We start from the raw sequence: 21,780 nt of genomic DNA, 5'->3' as shown, positions 1-21,780 counted from the left end.
GCTTCATTCACAAACCACCTTTTATGCTCTTGAAAGACTATAGCAGAAAACTCAAACCACCTAAGAAACACATTACACGTAGTCCCTAAAAACAGCTATTAAAAGTCACCCCAAATTTTCAAGGGTTTTCAAGGAAGATTCGCAAAAAGAAACAATCTCTACAGATTAATACATTAAAGGTGGGAGAACAAATAAGAACAAAGAAATACTGGAGGGATTTCAAAAAATTTATAAACAATTATATGCAAAAGACCAAATATTAAAAGAAGACATAATGGAATACATAAACAAATTTAAGTTACAAAATATCAGTGATGAGCAACGAGAAAGACTAAATAAAGAAATTAGTGTAGAAGAAATTGAGAGAGCCATAATTAATCTAGACTCTAAAAAAGCCCCAGGGCTGGACGGTTTCACAGCAGGTATATATAAAGTATTCAAAAATGGACTTGCTCAGAACCTCTATAATATGCTCAAGAATACTCCCTTAGTTAAATCCCCAGAGACTTCCAATATTAGTTTTCCATGGTGTACAGAAAGGATTTTTAAAAGACTTAAATGCAGACCACCAAATGCAGACCACCAACAAATAGCCAACACCTGTAGGGAAAAGGTCCGCAAGGCTAAAGCACAAAACAAGCTCAGGCTTGCCAGGGACATTAAAAACAATAAAAAAGGATTCTTTTCTTATGTCAGTAGAAAAAGGAAAAACAAGGAGGCGATAGGGCCTCTTCGAGGAGAAGATGGGGCAATGCTGACAGGGGATAGGGAAAAGGCAGAACTACTTAATGCCTTCTTTGCCTTGGTCTTCTCACAAAAAGAAAGACATCTTCAACCTCAGCAAGACAGAGTGGATGAGGGATTTGAGGACATCCAACTCCAAATTGGGAAACAAGTCGTACAGGAATACCTGGCTGCTCTAAATGAGTTCAAGTCCCCAGGGCCAGATCAACTATACCCAAGAGTATTGAAGGAACTAGCAGAAGTCATTTCGGAACCATTGGCAACCATCTTTGAGAGTTCTTGGAGAACGGGAGAAGTTCCAGCAGATTGGAGGAGGGCCAATGTGGTCCCAATCTTCAAGAAGGGAAAAAAGGATGACCCAAACAACTACCGTCCGGTCAGCCTCACGTCAATACCAGGCAAGATTCTGGAAAAGATTGTTAAGGAAGTGGTCTGCAAACACTTAGAAACAAATGCAGTCATTGCTAATAGTCAACATGGATTTATCAAAAACAAGTCATGCCAGACTAATCTGATCTCTTTTTTCGATAGAGTTACAAGCTGGGTAGATGTGGGGAATGCCGTGGATGTAGCGTACCTGGATTTCAGTAATGCCTTCGACAAGATCCCCCATGACCTTCTGGCAAGGAAACTAGTCCAATGTGGGCTAGGCAAAACTACGGTGAGGTGGATCTGTAATTGGTTAAATGGACGAACCCAGAGGGTGCCCACCAATGCTTCCTCTTCATCCTGGAAAGAAGTGACGAGCAGAGTGCCGCAGGGTTCTGTCCTGGGCCCGGTCCTGTTCAACATCTTTATTAATGACTTAGATGAAGGGTTAGAAGGCAGACGACACCAAATTGGGAGGGATAGCCAATACTCCAGAGGACAGGAGCAGGATTCAAAACGATCTTGACAGATTAGAGAGATGGGCCAAAACTAACAAAATGAAGTTCAACAGTGACAAATGCAAGATACTCCACTTTGGCAGGAAAAACGAAATGCAAAGATACAGAATGGGGGACGCCTGGCTCGAGAGCAGTACATGTGAAAAAGATCTTGGAGTCCTCGTGGACAACAAGTTAAACATGAGCCAACAATGTGATGTGGCGGCAAAAAAAGCCAATGGGATTTTGGCCTGCATCAATAGGAGCATAGTGTCTAGATCTAGGGAAGTAATGCTACCCCACTATTCTGTTTTGGTTAGACCACATCTGGAATATTGTGTCCAATTCTGGGCACCACAATTCAAGAAAGATATTGACAAGCTGGAATGTGTCCAGAGGAGAGTGACTAAAATGAGAAAAGGTCTGGAGAACAAGCCCTATGAGGAGCAGCTTAAGGAGCTGGGCATGTTTAGCCTGAAGAAGAGAAGGCTGAGAGGGGATATGATAGCCATGTATAAATATGTGAGAGGAAGCCACAGGGAGGAGGGAGCAAGCTTGTTTTCTGCTTCCCTGGAGACTAGGACGCGGAACAATGGCTTCAAACTACAAGAGAGGAGATTCCATCTGAACATGAGGAAGAACTTCCTGACTGTGAGAGCCGTTCAGCAGTGGAACTCTCTGCCCAGGAGTGTGGTGGAGGCTCCTTCTTTGGAAGCTTTTAAACAGAGGCTGGATGGCCATCTGTCAGGGGTGATTTGAATGCAATATTCCTGCTTCTTGGCAGGGGGTTGGACTGGATGGCCCATGAGGTCTCTTCCAACTCTTTGATTCTATGATTCTATGATTCTAAGCACCTTGCATTTTCCTTTGCTGTGTATTCTAATGCTTACTTTCCAGTACTTGTGCATGGTCCCATCCATTGATAACAAGACGTCTTACCTCAGACAGAAGGCCTAGATCAAGATTTAAACTGGAAAGCGCATCCAGGATTGGAACTGTTAGCTCAGTCTTCTCCTTTAGCAAAGAACTAAAATGACAACATATTTATTTTATTTTTTAAGATCTAGTTTCAACTGTTAAGTATATATTATGTATATATAAATATAGCTAGAATAAATATGAATATATTAAATAAAACTATAAATAAATATATGTATAAATAAGTATAAATAGCAGGAAACTTCATACACTGGTAGAATTTTCCCAATAGTTATTTTACAGAAGCTACAAAATGAACAATTTGTAATCAACAGCCAAACATTAAAAAGTTTGAAAGATTTTCCTATTGACAACAAACAGCTGCATTTTCATATATTCAAGGTACTTTATATAGATTTCTGAAATTATTCCAAAACCATTAAAAATAAGACCTATAGTTAACTGAACTCAAGAGTATATTGAGGTAGGGAATAGGGAGAGACATGTAAGAAACGACGACAATGTGTGGAAATTGTGTGGTCCTCCAAATGTTGTTGAACTATAACTCAACATTGATTTTCCTCAACATTGGCTTTTTCAGGCCCACAATCCATTGTCTTACTCAGCACAATATCTGATGGGCCATATGATTCCCACCAGAGATTCTCTTCTTCAGTGCAAACATTTTGTAACTACAATTTTCCTGAGAGATGGCCATCTAGCAATACAGAACAAAAGATAACCTTTTATTTTCCAAGATGGTCATCTCATTTGAAAGTTCCTCGTAAAACCGACTTCCCTATAATAACTACCCAGTGCTTTCTAATTCTATCTTCTGATACAAACAAGAAAAATGTGTTCTTTAACTCAAAGACCTCCATATATTTAAACACAGCTATCATATTCCCTTCCTGTCCCAGCTAAACACATTCAATTCTTTCAACAATTCCTCATTGTACAGGCAGTCACTGTGTTATGAACAAGTAAAGTGCTGTGTGTTTGTTGTCAAGTTGAATTTGTATGTAAGTCACAACAGGTACATTGTTTAAATGTAACTCCAGTCAAAAGTTCTTGTTTTTTTTAAAGTTTTGGATAGCACAAGGAAGGGTTAACATCCCTGTGGTGTTTGCTTTGCTGACTGTGTGATTACTGGATTTTGAAAAATGGGGCTTGTTGTGAAAACAAGGATTGGTTAAAAAAGCTTCAGAGGAGACCCCTTTTCCCCCATGATAACTCTTCCTTTCCACAAAGTAGATTTTCTCTCATTTCCTTTTGTCTCACCGTTTGTAACTAAGTCATATGTAAGCTGGAAGTTTGTAAATCAGGTACTGCCTGTACTTGGGTTTCCAGACCATTCATCCTTAGTCATCCTCCTCTAGATACACTCTTTTGTTTTTGTTTACTATGTTTCTAGAAATATCAGACAATATCTTCATATATAATACCAATACTGGCCATCACACACACATATACAGAGTGGAAAGAACGTGGCAGTGTAAAACTCACCTAAGTTCTCTAGCAACTTCACTATGTTGGGCATCTTCCAGGATTTCTGGCAAGCTTGTTATAATGTCATGTTGAATTGGAAGAGGAGAAACACAAATCATCTGCATAATAGTTGACAAAAGTTCCTGAAGATGATACAACAACTAGATTATGAGGGGCATTGGAAAAGCAGATTTCACAAACACTGACAACCTAATAGTCAGCCTTCCATAGCCATAGATTAGTCATCCACAGATTCCACAGCTTGAAAAGATTTCCCCCACTCTCTCTCACACACAAATCCAAATAGCAAATCTTGACTGTGCCAGTTTATACAAGGGAAATCATCTCATTACAACACATGGTATCTAATTGGACCCGAGCATCCTTGGATTATGGTATCACATGCACATGAATTTTGGTTTCATGTGCACACAAAAGGGAAGTCACGCCATTGGTATATTTATTATAAATACACTGCTTTATAGTTTTTTTTTACCATAAACATTTGAAATTATTATTTTAATTGTTCCCACAACATCTTACTTCAGAAATAGAAACTGAGATGGAGACGAAATAACTTCAGCAAATCCAAGTCAGAGCTGGGCTTTGAAATCTATCTATCAGACCACAGTGGATAGAAATCTATAGTACAGGGACAAATTCATTATCTAAAAATGTTTGCCTAGCTAATAGTTATGGGAAGCCTGTACTTTAAAAAGGAACCTCACATAAAAAATATGAGGAATTTTCTCTGCTAGGCCTAATCTTGCCTATAACAGTATAGCACTGTTTGCATGGATTAGGCCATGGGAAATGTATTAGAATTAGAATAATTTTATTGGCATATTTAAATATAAGCAAAATAGAGCACTCCTGGTGGCTCAGTTACCTAGTTTGATTTCTCTGTAAGGAGAAGACTTACTTACAGCTTAAATCAAAGCTGAAGAACTTATGTTTTTTTCCAGATGTTGTTGGGCTCTAATTCTGTTATAAAGGATTATGGTAGAGTAATTCACCAACATCTGAAGTTCTGCTGCCCTGGGTTACATCCTGCTGCTACGGGAGCAGCCACTGTCTGTCAATTTTATTGATCATACTTGCCTTGCTGTCTGCTATCCTGTCAAGCCATTTTAGCTGATTGACAATCAGTCGGGGCAAATTGAGCCCATCGTTGCCCACGCTGAAAGATCAGAACGACAACCGGTAAACAGTTCAAGCATAGGTGTAGTCCCTTTTCTACTACCAAGAAAGATTTTTAATTAAACTGTTCAAGATTCTGCCCATTCTATTTTAGATGCATATCAAAACTCTCATTAGTTGGGATAAACCATTACAGTAATAATTTCTGTTGGACATAAAGGTCTCCTTGTCATACTGTGAACAAACTTCTTCACAACATGCAACAAGAATATGATTGTCTTTATCCAGCCAACAAACCTAGTCTTTGCATCAACAAACACTCACCATAATACATTTAATAATTCTGTCGCCTAAGATTTGCCTTCTACAGCAGACATGAACAGAACCAATATAATCTTGAGCTTTAACTGCTCAGAACCTTTAACAAAGTATTTGCATTACTCTATAACTTTCTAATTTACATCTGTCAAGGACATACAGTTAGAGAGATTTTTAAAAGTAATTTAGAAGAAACACCTAGAAAATGCACAACTATCGACATTCAAAGTTGAAGTATTAAAATACCTACCTTTCATCAAAAAATTCAGGAACTTTTTCAAACAGCAATTTTATGACAGCAGGCTTCCAAAAAGAAAACAAAAAGCCAGAAGTGTTTTGAGAAAATTACATTTGTGATAAGGCAGTAAACTATATATGGTATTACATACCTCAAACCCATTGCACTCTAGGAAACAGTGCATGAAAATCCCTCTCACATGACAATAAAGTTTACATAAAAACATAATAAATATCTATAGGCCAAACCATATCATGCTTACTTATTTTTAAGAGGGAAGAAACAAGAAAAGGACCAGACCAAGAACAATTAAAATTGCCTTGAGTAACAGGTCCTTAAAATAGGTATGATGATGATGATCCCTTTCCCTATCATCATCATTACCAATGTATCACATTAAAGCAAGACTGGAGAACATGAGATCCTATAAATGTAAGATAGATTGGAAGACCAACTCTCATTCATTTTTTTTCTTTTTAAAACAAGTCCATTGCTTTATTGTGTACTGTATATAAGAAATAAAACAATCAAAAAAGAAAAAGTGAAAAAGGTGTGTATAAACAGGTTTAAAAAAACACTTGTTAAACATGTGAAAAATTGTTTAGTGTGTCTTCCACTTTTCAGAATATCAGATTGTACAATAAAGTGAATTTACCTGTAATATCTCTATTCCAAGGAGCAGCTTTATGAGACTTTCACAATATGAATGGACTGCATTACTGTAATAGAAACATTGTTACTTCTTAGCAGTCATCATAATAAAACATTCCAGGATCCTGGGTTTCACAGACTTAAATTCTGTTCCCTCCCACCTTCCCTTATTTTTCATTGTAGAACATCCTGACTCTATGATATTGCCATAGAAAATAACCAAGAAGGCTGTTTGTACAGAGAAAAAGAAATTCCACCCTCACTCTCATTCACCTTGCTTCCTGATTTTGCACAGGTACACATGGTAGCAGGCAGTTCCTGAACTGATCTCTGTTTTCAATGTGAGATTCCAATCCTGAGATGAATTCTTCAACAACCTAACAGGTTGAGAAATAAATAATAATAGCTCAGCCACAACCAAGGCTGTACAAATTAGTATTTAGAGTGCAGTAGCATACAAATAAGGCGGAGGAAGTCTGCTCTCTGTGTGACTTTTTTCCTTTGAACATTCAGGAAAATTGAGAATTATGATTTGTAAGTTTTTAGGTTTCCCTGTCACATTCCTTCCAGAGATATCAGTGCTACCCTTGGTTTTCTTTAACTGAAAAATAAGTATTGATCTTGACATCCTCTGCCTTTCACTGTTCTTCTATATGGACAGTAAATATGGGTTGTTTACCTGTAAACGTATTTCTTCCAGTGATAGTCTGTGAAATCCGCACTAATGGGTTTCTGTGCGCATGCGCAGTGATTTCGGAACATTCTAGATGAAAAGATTTTAGGCGGGAGTCCCGCCCACCCTCCCAATGGTATAAAAGGCAGTAGGCGGAGTTCCGCTTCAGTTCCTTGCCGCCAGACAGCAGCCAGGAAAAGAGGCATGACATAAGAGGGGAGGACGGGCGGGACGTGCGGATTTCAGACTATCACTGGAAGAAATACGTTTACAGGTAAGCAACCCATATTTCTTCCTCGTGTAGTCTGTGAAATGCGCACTAATGGGTGATTGTAAAGCTACCAACCTGGAGGTGGGTCATGCCACACAGGAGAAAAGAACTGCTCTGCCGAAGGCCGCATCTCTCTTGGCGAGGATGTCGAGCTTGTAGTGAGAGGCAAAGGTGGAAGGTGTCGTCCAAGTTGCTGCTCTGCAGATGTCGTGGACAGGAACACCATGGAGAAAGGCTTGAGATGTTGAAAGTGACCTCGTAGAGTGGGCATGGATAGTTGAAGGAGGCTCTTTGTGTGCCAAACCATAAGCTAAGCGAATTGTGGATACTATCCATGATGATAGTCTTTGAGATGTTACTGGAGCTCCCAAGGCGTCTTTCCGGTATTTTAGGAAAAGTCTAGGAGATTTCCTATAGGAGGCTGTCCTGGATATATAGAAGGAGAGGGCTCTTTTGACATCCAGCGCGTGGAGTGCAACTTCCAAAGGAGAGGAAGGGTTAGGAAAAAAGGCAGGGAGGGTGATGTCTTGGGACATGTGAAACTTGGAGACAACTTTGGGAAGGAAGGTAATGTCAGTCCGAAGGACTACTTTATCCTCGTGGAACCTAATAAAAGGAGGATCTGAGCGAAGAGCAGCGAGTTCACTGGCCCTCCTTGCCGAGGTAATGGCCACTAGGAACGCCGTCTTCCAGGAAAGATGGGAGATGTCACAGGAGGCCATGGGCTCAAAGGGAGGTTTGGAGAGTTGAGACAATACAAGCTCAAGGCTCCAAGCCGGGGGTGGAGGGGAAACTGGGGGGTGAACATTTTTATAACCTTTAACAAATAACTGTATCAACGGATCTTGAAAAAGGGACGGTAGTCCTGATTTCCTCCGAAACCAGGAGAGTGCTGCGAGATAGCACTTAATTGAGGAGAGGGAAAAACCCCGTGAGGAGAGGTGAACTAGAAAATCTAATACAATATGTACTGGGGCTGAGGCAGGCTCAAAGCCCAAGGGGTGAGTGAAAGACTTGAATTTTGACCATTTATAGGTGTAAGCTCTTTTGGTGGAAGTCTTTTGGGCTGCCTGGATGATAAGTCGTGCAGCCTCGGAGAGATGGGTCATGGTGTGATCCTCCACGCCGTGAGGCGTAGAGTTGGGAGATCTGGATGGCAGATCAGTCCGTTTTGTATGGTGAGGAGATCCGGGCTGGATCGTAGGCGAAGGAACGTTCTTCGTGATGCGTGAAGGAGAGGGGCAAACCATGGTTGTCTGGGCCACTATGGGGTTATCAGGATACAATTGGCCTTGTCTGTGATGACCTTCGCCACTACTCTGGAGAGTAGAGGAAGGGGGGGAAAGATGTAGAGGAACCCTTGAGACCACTGAAAGAGAAAGGCGTCTCCTAAGCAACCTGGGAATACGTGAGGGTGGAGCCTCGCGCAAAAGAGTGTGCACTGTGTGTTGTCTGGGGAGGCAAACATATCTACTTGTGGTTGGCCCCAGTGACGGGTCAAGAGGTTGAACTCTCTGGGGTGCAAGTGCCACTCGTGGGTTGTGGTCGGAGTCCTGCTGAGGGAGTCCGCCAGGGTATTGTCTTTTCCCGGAAGGTGGATTGCAATGAGGAATATGTTCCTCCGAATGCACCATTCCCAGATCTCTGATGATATGGAGAGGAGTGTTGGGGAGTGGGTTTCCCCTTGTTTGTTGAGGTAAAATTTTACCGATGTGTTGTCTGTGACTACCTGGATGGTGCGGTTGGAGACTTGGTGAGCAAAGGCCCGGAGGGCTTTTCCCACTGCCAGTAGCTCCAGTGCGTTGATGTGGAGTTTTTGCTCTGAGGGAGACCAGCGGCCGCTGATCGTCAAGTCCCGGAGGTGTGCTCCCCAGCCGAGGGAGGAGGCGTCTGTTGTGAGTGACAGAGACGGGCGTGGGGGTGTGAATGGGAGACCTGAGCACACATTGGATTCCCTTGTCCACCACAGGAGGGAGCTGAGGACGTGAGCGGGAGGTTGAAGAATCATGGATTGTGAGTCGTGAATGGGATCGAATACGCCCAGGAACCAGGACTGGAGTGGGCGGAGGCGAAGCCGGGCGAAGGGAGTCACACTTGTAGTGGACGCCATGTGGCCAAGGATAGATTTGATAGCCCATGCAGAGGACCGGCCTGAAGAAAGCAGGCTGTTGATGGCTTGGCAGAGATTGGAGAACCGGTCTTCTGGCAGGTAAGCCCGTTGGGATGTGGAGTCTATCAGGGCACCAATGAAATGGATGCGCTGGGTAGGTATGAGGTGGGATTTGTCGAAATTTACGACAAGTCCAAGTTCCTGTAAGAGAGACAAGGTGAAGGAGATGTCAGAGAGGAGCTGGGAACGAGATTTCGCTGAAAAAAGCCAATCATCTATGTATGGAAAAACCGTTACGCCGTTCTGGCGTAGGTGAGCAGCTACTACTGACATGCATTTAGTGAAAACCCTTGGGGCGGAGGAAAGACCAAAGGGTAATACGGAGAAAGAAAAAATGTGGTTGTCCAGTGCAAAGGAGAGGTATTTGCGATGGTTGTGTCTGATTGAGATGTGGAAGTATGCGTCCCTGAGGTCAACCTTGGCGAGCCATGCTCCCTTCGTGATGAAAGGAAGGATGTTGGCTAGTGTGACCATGCGAAATTTGCGAGGTGAAATAAATTTGTTAATGCCTCGGAGGTCTAAGATGGGGCGTTGACCTCCGTCCCTTTTATCTACTAGGAAGTAGCGGGAGAAAAAGCAAGTGTGAGCCAGGTCGGGATGTACAGGGGAAATTGCCCCTTTGTCTAAAAGAGAGGAGATCTCGTCCCAAAGCATGGGAGAGGATTGAGTTGGTAAAATTTTTCCCAGTGGAGGGAGAGAATGGAATTCAATGGCGTAACCCTCATCTACTATGCGGAGGACCCAGGTGTCATTGGTTATGGACTGCCAAGCAGGTAAGTATGGATGGAGTCTGTTGAGGTATAGTGGTAAGGTGGATGTGGTGTGTGTGGAGGGTGGGGAAGGGTCAGGTAGATTCAGTGGTGGGGATGGAGGGGGGCTAAAAACGCCGTTTTTTGTTATCTGGTGGTTTAGTGCCCCGATACTGACCCTTAAAGGGAACAGGTGGCTTCCCGGTGGTGGCAGGAGATGAATGAGGACGTTGTTTTCCTCTGTAGGAGTGAGGGTTGTAACGGCCTCTGTGATAGGTGGGGTAATGATAATAATTGCCCCATCTTTGCCTCTGTTGATAAGGTTGTTGGTCATATTTAGTGACCGTTTGTTTCATCTCATGGGAGTGTTTTAACTGGGAATCTGTTTCTGGATTAAACAATCCTGTTTGATCCATAGGGAGATCTTCAATCAGCGTGCGAGCTGAAGGAGAAAGAGTGGACGCCCTGAGCCAGGCGTGACGTCTCAAGGCCACTGCTCCAGCAATGAGTTTGCCGGATGTGTCAGCTGTGTTCTTTGCTAAGTCCTTCTGGAGCTTAGAGAGAAGAAGTGCTTCTTGAGCAAAGGCTTTTGCCATTGGTTGATCAGCCATTGGTAGGAGATCAAGGTAAGGCAAGATTTTATTCCAGAGGTGTGTCTGGTATACACTCATGTAAACGCCATAATGTGCCATTCTGGCAAACAGGCAGGCAGAGGAATAAAACTTTTTTGCCATGGCATCCAGTTTCTTTCCTTCTTTGTCTGAGGGAGAAGCCTGATTTCTCTGAACTGGTTTGGGTTGGGCGTCTGTAACAACTGAATTGGCTCTAGGTAGTTTAGCAAGCCATGAAGCTGCCGTGAGGTCAATGCGATAAAGATTCTCAGCCCGCTTAGGTGTGGCTGGAACCAGGGCTGGAGAAACACCTTCTGTTTTTAGAACTTCTAGAAGGTAAGGTAATGTGGGCAATATAGTTGACATGGGTCGTTGTTGCTCAGATGAGGTGAAGCAAGGGTCATCCACAGCCTTAGTAGGCTGGGGAACGGCCAGATTAAGTGATCTGGAAAGTCTGATTAACAAAGCAGAAAAGTTTTTAAACTCTTCTGCTTGTAGAGGGTCTGGATCTGGTTCAGCTTGAAAAGCAGGAGCGGGAGGTGAATCACTGGAGGATTCAGCGTCCACAGTTTCTGGGTCGGGTTGAAGATCCTGTTGAGGAGTAGCAGGATCTAGGGGTGGTGCCCCCTGGTGTTGAAGGATAGGAGGCTCAGGAGGGGGCCTAGAGACAGTGGCGGAAGGAGGAGGGTAGGAATGAGGATAAGGATGAGGAGGAGGGGTATGGTCCCTCGAGTATTCCCCTTGATAGTAAGGGTAGTAGAAGGGGGGGGGGATAGAGGGGAAAGGGATACTCATAAGGGGAAGGAAAACGTGGGTCGCGATCGTGCGGATCGCGCCCGCGCTGGCGTTTGGGGGGAGGAGTGTGGGACCGGGACCGAGAATGCGAGGAGGAGGAGGATCGGGACCGCCGCCTGGAGCGGCTCGGCCGAGAATGGCCACGTTCTGCCTGAGAGGTGGGAGGGGCCGGTACCGGGGAGGAAGGTTGTTCTCTGGGAGGTTGGGCAGGCTGGAGGAGGGAGGGGGAAGAGGGGAGGTTAGGCTCGGCCTGGGAGTTGAGGAGCTCAATCGGAAGAAGCTCCGGGGGCTCCTGAAGCTCCAGGAGCTGTGCGGTTTGCTCCGTGGGCGAGAGCTCAAGCAGCTGGGCCGGCGGTGCCAGCGTGGGAGGACTCAGGGGCTGCATGCCAGAGAGTTGCCGTCCCTTTTTCTTATTTTGTTTCTCCTTTGACTTGCTCTTATGAGCAGTTTGCTTGGAGACCCTGGGTCTTTTCGGCGGCGGCTCGTCCCCAAGGGGAGGAGTCCCGGCCGCAGGGTTTTCTTCCAGCTGCATGGAAGAGGAGCCCGGCCGCTCCCCGGAGAGGGGGGAGGGTGAGGGCTGCCGAGAGAGACTAAGCGCGGCTTGGCGAGTCTCTTCAGGGGCCAGTGCCTGCTCATATAAAAGAGCTTTAAGACGGGAGTCCCTGCTCTTTTGGGCCCGAGATGTGAAGCCTCTGCAGATCTCACATGCAGAGCGATTATGGGCTTCCCCCAGGCACAAAAGACACTTATTGTGTCTATCGGCTTCTGGGAGATTAACTCCACAAGCCGAACACTTTTTAAAAGATAAAGCCGACATGCTAGCCTGTCCGTAATCAGTCCGTTGTCGAGGGTAGGAGAATGGAGGATCGTCGAGAGGAGTCCGAGTCGATAACAAGGTAAGTAAACAGAGAGGAAAGTCCGAAATGCTTCTGCTGTCGCGCGGAAAGAAGAACTGAAGCGGAACTCCGCCTACTGCCTTTTATACCATTGGGAGGGTGGGCGGGACTCCCGCCTAAAATCTTTTCATCTAGAATGTTCCGAAATCACTGCGCATGCGCACAGAAACCCATTAGTGCGCATTTCACAGACTACACGAGGAAGAAATCAAATATTTCAAATATTAGATGACTCGCTTTCATTTAAGTCAAGGCAGGTAACTGTGGCCTTTAAAATGGTTTTTTTTTATTGTAACTCCCATAATCTCTGAGCACAGGCTATACTGGCTGGGGCTGAAAGAAGCTAAAATATCTGCAGTACCACAACAACCCAGCACATGTAACTGTCTTTTAGGGAAATGACGTGGTTAATAAGCAGAAATGGGACTTAATAAGGATGTACAACAGTAATAGAGTGAAATGGAGTCTGCACTATGCTGCAAAATGGTGTTCCTTATGTAAATTAAGATGGCTGCCACTATTTCTAATGGTGGGAAATGGCACCCATAGCACAGGCCCTTACTTCTTCCAGCCTCCCCTCACTTATCTCAGTAATGATGGCCAATTAGAAATCCATGACATCCCAGAACAGTAGATTGGATGATGGTTGCTGTGGTTATGTGGTTGCTGGTAATGGCAATCACAGTGCCCCCAGAGGTGCATCCCCGCAGCATTCCGCTGGCTGGACATGAGGTCAAAGATCCCCTAACGGCCTAACCGAAAGTCCCAGAACTAGATGCTCTGTGCTGGAGTTCTGTTGTTTTGGCCTACAGACCTCCGGCACAGAGTGTCTATACCACACTACAGCAAATGTTTCATCCTTGGCTCCTGCACCTGGCTGTGCAGGAGCCGAGGATGAAACGTCCTTCTTCGCATGCAGCCCCATACTTCTCTGTATGTGGCCGCATGTCATCGAAAATGGCTATGTGTGTCAGTGCTGACATGCATGTCATAGGTTCGCCATCACAGATTTAGTTGATGAAGAGCACTGTGCTCTCTCTTCCAAACTCCTAGCTTTTGTGGGTAAGAATTAATTTTAGGGACATCAAATGAAGGTATTTTCCTACCTGTGGATAAGAAGGATGCTTTCTCAAAGCTTGATGCAACTTCTTCTGGAAAATGGCTCCATCCACAGCTATGAGAAAGGCACAATTAACTTATTTGATCTATATTTCTACCAATTCTATGGGATTGAAAGTGTCTTACTATTTAAGTTAAAAGAAAATATCTGAAGCAACAATGACTATTGATTAGATCAAAACAAAATTAAAACAGCATTAACTATCAATTCAATCAAAACATTATTTAAAAACATAATTCAAAAAAAGTAAATCATATGCAGTATGACTCCTGTATAGCCAGGGGATACATTCCCGGGTTTTTGAGAACTTCATTGAAATGAAGGATTTCTGACCCAAGAATATCATAGTCACATTGGAGCACTTTCAAAGTGCTTACAGAGCACATATTTCATCAGATGAATAAACAGAACCATGGATACTGGTCCCAGGGATACGGAGTTCATAGTGTAAAATGTTGAATATTAACTGAAAACAGCACACCCATAGTGCAACCAGCTAAGGCTGAAGGTCTGTCTAAATATGAAGGACCGTCATGTTAATTTATTGTTAATGAATTTATTGTTGAATCTGTATAATGCTTTAAATGGATTTTACTGTTTTAATTGTTATTTTATAGGTTTATATGTTGATAGCATCATTGGATGCTTATGTAAGGCCGCCCTGAGTCCCCTTGTGGGGAGAAGGGCGGGATAGAAATGTATGTAATAAATAAATAAATATGAAGATTTATTTCTTGCCAGGGAAAAGAGCAGAGGGGCCAGTCAGGCCTCCTTTGGGAGGGATTTACATAGCCCATAGAAAGAAAGCTGTCTCCTATGTCTTCACTGGATGTGCCTGTGATGTTAGTGGGACACTATTCAAGCTCAAGCCCTCTCCGAAACATCTTAAAATTATGTACAGCTCATTTGGGAGACACATCCTTTTAAGCACCCAAGCTGTTTAGGCCCTTTAAAAGTCATAACCAGAACTTCTGAATTCTGCCCAGTGGGGCAAAGCTTCATTCACTGAACTTTTACGTAGAGTGACTAAAAGCAAAGGAGCCCAGCAAGAAAAGTATGAGAACTAAGATAGAAATGCTGCACCTGTTGAATCTTTCCCTATCCTAAAACTGTAAAAGGCACAGGAAATCTATGGTAACATATGTTAAGCCTGCATTCCTGCAGTCAGCAAGAACAAAAACCTCTAGTGTCTATTCAAATTGGCTATGCTACTTCTGCTCATGAACCTTCTTGCATGGCACATAGGAAAAAAAGTATGAAGATCCTTAAAAATTATAATACATGCATACACACCTGTCATCCTAGGCAAATATATATGAATAAATAGTCTTAGGGGACCTCTTTCAAGATAATTATTTTCCCAATGTAATCTTTCAGCATCTCTGCCACTATTTTTAATGTCATTCAGCCCACACCTTTCATCAGCAGGGAGCTGATAAGCTACTTGTTTTTGTTCTCTGCCTTGGTTGCAAAAACAGGGATAGCATATCCCGCGCCCTGCTCTCTCTCACACACACACACGCAAAATTCTACTCTGCCTATCTGAGTATATTCTAGCACAAAATGTAATTAAATTTTAATAGTCAAGAATAAAGCATTACTCCAGAACTGTTGACAAATGTTGCTAGAATTACTGTCACTTGAAAATAAAAACTTTCAGTTACATTTTTTTCCTGCCCAATTATTAGATATGAGATCTGTCAAGGAAGCACATCACAACAGTCCATACCTATTTCATTCTGTCTTTCTCCAGCTTTCAGGGTTATCCCTGCAGACTTAAGGAGCTGCCCAAAGACATTGTGTAACTCTATAACTCCATCTTGAGGAACAGATATTTTCTTGCCAGAGACCCGAGACCTTTTTGCTTCTAAGATGGAAACATTACTTGCATGAGACAAATGTAATGCATGTGAGAGGTGATTCTTTATACAAATAAATAAATTCAAAAAGTAACTTTCATGTCAAGAAAATCAAGTAACAAACAAAAACAAGCTGCATATTTCAGGACAATATCTGAGAAATGCCAGCAGTAGATACTACTGAAAATGAAAACAGAACTTGACAAAACATTTGCATAACTTATGAATTGGTGCTACAAACTGAAAGTAACTGTTATCGTTCTGCAAACTGAAAAGGATTTGGCTGACATCAATAAAGCATCAAAGTACTTAACTAAACTGCTAGATTGTACTTCTTAATAAATACACTTTGGGATCTGTAGACCAATAGTATCTAAAGAGACATAAGTTGCCAGTCTCTTATATGCCCTATGATAGTTCTTGTGTGCCTTCAAGTTGTAGCCACTTATGGAGACCCTATCACAGAGTTTTCTGGAGTTGAGAACGTGTGACTTTCCCAAGATCACCTAATAGTTTTCATGGCCAAGCAGGGATTCAATCCCTGGTCTTTAAGAGTCATAGTCCAAAATTCAAATCATTATGTCATGCCAGTGGTGCAGTGGGTTAAACCACTGAATTGCTGAACTTGTTGACTGAAAGGGTGCAGGTTCTAATCTGGGCAGCGGCGTGAGCTCCTGCTGTCAGCCCCTATCTACCAGTTTAAAAACATGCAAATGTGAATAGATCAATAGCTCTGGCAGGAAGGTAACGGCACTCCATGCAGTCATGCCGGCCACATGATCTTGGAGGTGTCTACAGACAACGCCAGTTCTTTGGCTTAGAAATGGAGATGAGCACCAACCCCCAGAGTTGGACACGACTGGACTTAATGTCAGGGGGAAACCTTTACCTTTACCTTATGTCATGCTAGCTTTATACCAGCATAGCCAGGCAAAATTCATGGTCGAACAGGAGAGAAAGTATTGTCTCTGGTTTTAAACCATGTTTAAACATGAAACACAAAATCAGGGGCAATCCCAGACTTGCAGCTCAGGAACAAGACAGCTGCTCATTTTTATCACAATGTGCTTACGAAGAGCTAAATGAGTATTGAAAGTACAATGCAACATGGATGAGATCCAGTTATCTGCCCAGGTTAGTGAAAAACACAAGTATAATTTCCAGAAAGCAGCAGCACAAAAACAAGAGGCTTGGAATACATGGGAAAGACAATGGGCCATGGCCAAGCTGTAGCTCTTATATCAGCTATGGAGGAAGAGAAAGGACACTATCCTTCTAAGATCCTCCAAGGTTACTATATTCTCACTGTTTTTGGATATGGGGTCTTCCTTGCCAGGTGCAGTACTACACCTCCCTAAACTGATGCTTTGTTGTATTGTTTATTGCTTGTTGTGTAATATTGCTTTAACTGTTTTTAATTTGCTTTAGGTGTTGTATTGTTATGTTGTGTTTTGAGGTCTTGGCCTTTGTAAGCCGCATCGAGTCCTTCGGGAGATGCTAGCAGGGTACAAATAAAGTTAATAATAATAATAATAAGACACAGGAAATTAAACACAGGAATCACAGGTATGAACCTGTTTGTGGGAGGCTCCATCCCTGCTGGTTTTCCGCAAGTAGGTCAAAACTTTCCTCTGACAACAGGCATTTGGGGAAGGATAGGGGGCAATTTGAATTGTATTTAATATATTTTAACTGTATTTTAACCTAACACATGCAGTACTATTTAATTGTTTTTTAATTTGTGTATTTTGCTTTGTTTTGAATTGATCAAAGTTTGCGGTTGTTAGTCGCCTTGAGTCCCCTTAGAAAGGCACAGTATAAATAAATTAACTGCATAAAATATAAAATAAATTAATCCTCCTCCCTTCACTACTGATGTCCCTGACTGACCAAAAAGATTCCACACTCAAGGAATAATATTCAAAATTTATGATGCAAAGACAGCATTCCTTTGGAAGTAATTTTTATGAGCCTGCAAACAGTTTCAAGTATTCAGTTGTCATAACTATTGAGAAAAGGACATTCCTCAACAGGGAAAAACCACAAAGAACAGCCCTCTTTGTCTGTCATCTACCTTTCCTGGACATTACTGAAAACTATAGTAGGCTTTCTGCTTTGCCAAAGAAAGTGAAAATGACATAAAACAGTTTTTGACATACTTGGTAATTCTTCGATCACATTTTCACCACGGGCACTGGTTTTTGACAATTTTCGTTTTGAATACATGACAATAGACACTGATGTATCCTATTACAGACATAATGGGGAAGAAAACAAATCCACATGAAAGATACGTTTTTAAAAAAATGCAAACAGTGTTGTCACAAAGAGAAAGAGAAATACCATATTTTGGATACCATAATATGTTTTGGACTTCATCTCCCACAATTCCTTATAGCTAGTAAGCTGGCTGGGATTTCTGGGCACTGAAGTCCAAAACACTTGGAACAGAGTTTGAGAAACACTGCTACCTATGGATGCTTAAGTCCCATTACAGACATAACAAAGTAAACTGATGTTCTTTATACAAAATGTCAAAATCAAAGTTTACTGCTTGAATTTTTTAAAATGTTTCCAACATTTGGTTGAATCCATGGAGGCAGAATCCATGTATATGAGGGAGAGGCATGTCTGTACATGTGTGTGTGTTGTGGCCTCATCTATATTGACATTTAATGCAGTTCAAACGGCAGCTGCCACACAACAAATAACAGAATCATAGCGTTGGAAGAGACCTCATGGGCCATCCAGTCCAACCCCCTGCCAAGAAGCAGGAAAATCGCATTCAAAACACACCTGACAGATGGCCATCCAGCCTCTGCTTAAAAGCCTTCAAATAAGGAGCTCCACCACACTCCAGGGCAGAGAGTTCCACTGCTGAACAGCTCTCACAGTTAGGAAGTTTTTCTCATGTTCAGGTGGAATCACCTTCCCTGTAGTTTAAAGCCATTGCTTTGCGTCCTGGTTTCCAGGGCAGCAGAAAACAATCCTACTCCCTTCTCCCTATGACTTCCCTTCATATATATATCCATGGCCATCATGTCTCCTCTCAGCAGCTAAACATGCCCAGCTCTTTAAGCCAGCCCTCATGGAGTTTGTTCTCCATACCCTGGATCCCACCGTTATGTGTAACAGAAAGCCCTTAATGTGCATCAAAGCTTTGTGGTTTCTGTAATTGCCATCTAGGCCTCAAACTGGTTTGCGGAATTTCCTGTGTAATCATCTGTACAGCGAAAGAACTTTCTTCAATACAGCTTTTTGGGGGGTTTTTTTCTTCGTGTCAGGAGTGACTTGAGAAACTGCAACTCACTTCTGGTGTGAGAGAATTGGCATTCTGCAATGACGTCACCCAGGGGACGCCCAGATGTTTTTGATGTTTTACCATCCTTGTTTTTACCATTGTTCAGGAGGCGGCAACAAAGTACGTCCCAAAGAAAAAGAAAACCAAGAAGGCAAAATGGTTGTCTGCTGAGACACTGGAAGTAGCCCAAGAAAGGAGGAAAGCAAAAGGAAACAGTGATAAGGGGAGATATGCCCAGTTAAATGCGCAATTCCAGAGGTTAGCCAGAAGAGATAAGGAACTATTTTTAAATAAGCAATGCATGGAAGTGGAAGAAGACAACAGAATAGGAAGGACAAGAGACCTCTTCCAGAAAATTAGAAACATTGGAGGTAAATTTTAGGCAAAAATTGGTATGATAAGAAACAAAGATGATAGGGACCTAACAGAAGCTGAAGAGATCAAGAGAAGGTGGCGAGACTATACAGAAGATCTGTATAGGAAGGATAATAATATCGCGGATAGTTTTGACGGTGTGGTGAATGAATTAGAACCAGGCATCCTGAGGAGTGAGGTTGAATGGGCCTTAAGAAGCATTGCTAACAACAAGGCAGCAGGAGACGATGGGATCCCAGCTGAACTGTTTAAAATCTTAAAAGATGATGCTGTCAAGGTGATGCATGCCATATGCCAGCAAATACGGAAAACACAAGAATGACCATCAGACTGGAAAAAATCAACGTATATCCCCAAAAAAGGGAAATGCGAAAGACTGCTCCAACTTCCGTACAGTGGCCCTTATTTCTCATGCCAGTAAGGTAATGCTCAAGATCCTGCAAGGAAGACTCCAGCAATACATGAAGCGAGAGTTGCCAGATGTTCAAGCTGGGTTTAGAAAAGGCAGAGGAACGAGAGACCAGATTGCCAATATCCGCTGGATAATGGAGAAAGGCAGGGAGTTTCAGAAAAACATCTACTTCTGCTTCATTGACTATTCTAAAGCCTTTGACTGTGTGGATCATGATAAATTGTGGCAAGTTCTTGGTGGGATGGGCATACCAAGCCACCTTGTCTCTCTCCTGAGGAATCTGTACAAGGACCAAGTAGCAACAGTCAGAACTGACCACGGAACAACAGACTGGTTCAAGATTGGGAAAGGCGTACGGCAAGGCTGCATACTCTCACCCAACCTTTTTAACTTGTATGCAGAACACATCATGCGATGTGCGGGGCTTGATGAATGCAAAGCTGGGGTGAAAATTGCTGGAAGAAACATTAACAACCTCAGATATGCAGATGACACCACTCTGATGGCCGAAAGCGAGGAGGAGCTGAGGTGAAATCAAGGTGAAAGAAGAAAGCGCAAAAGCTGGGTTGCAGCTAAACGTCAAAAAAAACAAAAAACAAAAAAAACAAAAAACCAAGATTATGGCAACAAGAATGATTGACAACTGGGAAATAGAGGGAGAAAATGTGGAGGCCGTGACAGACTTTGTATTTCTAGGCGCAAAGATTACTGCAGATGTAGACTGTGGCCAGGAAATCAGAAGACGTTTACTTCTTGGGAGGAGAGCAATGTCCAGTCTCGATAAAATAGTAAAGAGTAGAGACATCAGACTGGCAACAAAGATCCGCCTAGTCAAAGCCATGGTATTCCCTGTAGTAACCTACGGATGTGAGAGCTGGACCTTAGGGAAGGCTGAGCAAAGGAAGATCGATGCTTTTGAGCTGTGGTGCTGCAGGAAAGTTCTGAGAGTGCCTTGGACTGCGAGAAGATCCAACCAGTCCATCCTCCAGGAAATAAAGCCCGGCTGCTCACTGGAGGGAAAGATACTAGAGACAAAGTTGAAGTACTTTGGCCACATCATGAGGAGACAGCAAAGCCTAGAGAAGACAATTATGCTGGGGAAAGTGGAAGGCAAAAGGAAGAGGGGCCGGCCAAGGGCAAGATGAATGGATGGCATCCTTGAAGTGACTGGACTGACCTTGAAGGAGCTGGGGGTGGTGACGGCCGACAGGGAGCTCTGGCGTGGGCTGGTCCATGAGGTCATGAAGAGTCGGAGACGACTGAACGAATGAACAACAACACCATCCTTGTGCATGTCCCTGCATATGGAGCTGGAGCTGACAGCGGGAGCTCATTCGCGCTCTCCATGGATTCGAACCTACGTCCTGTCAGTCTTCAGTCCTGCCGGCACAAGGGTTTAACCCACTGCGCCATAGGTTTGAAACTGCATTAAATGTTCAGTGTAGATGGGACCTATGTGATTTGAGTATGTTTTGATCTTGTTTCTATGTCTTGTGTGTTCGATTGGTTTTATTTTTTTAATCAATGTACTTCACCTATATTGCAACCCTGCCTCGGGCCTTGAGGAGAAACGCATAAGGCATAAAATTATGAGTTCCATATTATTAGTATTACTCTTATATCACATATTACTCTTATGTAACATTTCAGAGCCCCCGGTGGTGCAGTGGGTTAAACCACTGAGCTGCTAAGCTTGTTGACCGAAAGGTTGCAGGTTCGAATCCGGAAGGTGGAGTGAGCTTCCGCTGTCAGCCCCAGCTTCTGCCAACCTAGCAGTTCGAAAACATGCAAATGTGAGTAGATCAATAGGTACCGCTCCGGCGGGAAGGTAAAGGCGCTCCATGCAGTCATGCCGGCCACATGACCTTGGAGGTGTCTACGGGCAACGCCGGCTCTTCGGCTTAGAAATGGAGATGAGTACCAGCTCCCAGAGTCGGACACGACTAGACTTAATGTCAGGGGAAAACCTTTCCCTAACATTTCAGCCCCCACCTCTAACGCTTTGGTCCCACTTGCCAGACGAGAGCTAGGCCAAGGCGAGGGGCCGTCCAGTCAGCCGCCACCCTACCTGATCGCCCCGAGGGATCCTTCCTTCCTCAGGGAAAGGCCGCCAAAGCCGCGCCTCCGCCTCGCTCTCAAATTCTCCCGCCTCGTCAAGCTCCGCCTCGCTGGCGCACGGCGGTGA

The 21,780-nt window shown here is 43.3% G+C and overlaps 1 protein-coding gene across 1 annotated transcript in view; it reads right to left on the bottom strand.

Annotated features, from left to right (window-relative positions):
- Positions 1 to 21,777, bottom strand: part of FANCD2 (FA complementation group D2) — a 58,192-nt gene extending 36,415 nt beyond the window's left edge. The window contains exons 1-10 of the mRNA XM_060765730.2: positions 21,664 to 21,777; positions 17,667 to 17,754; positions 15,378 to 15,515; positions 13,635 to 13,702; positions 6,637 to 6,740; positions 6,368 to 6,431; positions 5,725 to 5,777; positions 5,118 to 5,196; positions 4,035 to 4,159; positions 2,550 to 2,637 (exon numbers count right to left, since the gene is read on the bottom strand). Of these exons, the coding sequence (XP_060621713.2) occupies positions 2,550 to 2,637; positions 4,035 to 4,159; positions 5,118 to 5,196; positions 5,725 to 5,777; positions 6,368 to 6,431; positions 6,637 to 6,740; positions 13,635 to 13,702; positions 15,378 to 15,515; positions 17,667 to 17,733 (786 nt within the window). The 5' untranslated portion in view covers positions 17,734 to 17,754; positions 21,664 to 21,777. The remainder of the gene's footprint in view (positions 1 to 2,549; positions 2,638 to 4,034; positions 4,160 to 5,117; positions 5,197 to 5,724; positions 5,778 to 6,367; positions 6,432 to 6,636; positions 6,741 to 13,634; positions 13,703 to 15,377; positions 15,516 to 17,666; positions 17,755 to 21,663) is intronic.
- Between the last annotated feature and the right edge of the window lie 3 nt (positions 21,778 to 21,780).

This window comes from Anolis sagrei, chromosome 2 (genome assembly GCF_037176765.1).
Source record: "Anolis sagrei isolate rAnoSag1 chromosome 2, rAnoSag1.mat, whole genome shotgun sequence".
In the NCBI taxonomy this organism is placed as follows: domain Eukaryota; kingdom Metazoa; phylum Chordata; class Lepidosauria; order Squamata; family Dactyloidae; genus Anolis; species Anolis sagrei.
Note: the sequence above shows the minus strand (reverse complement) of the source record. Positions and strands in the feature narration are given on the sequence as shown.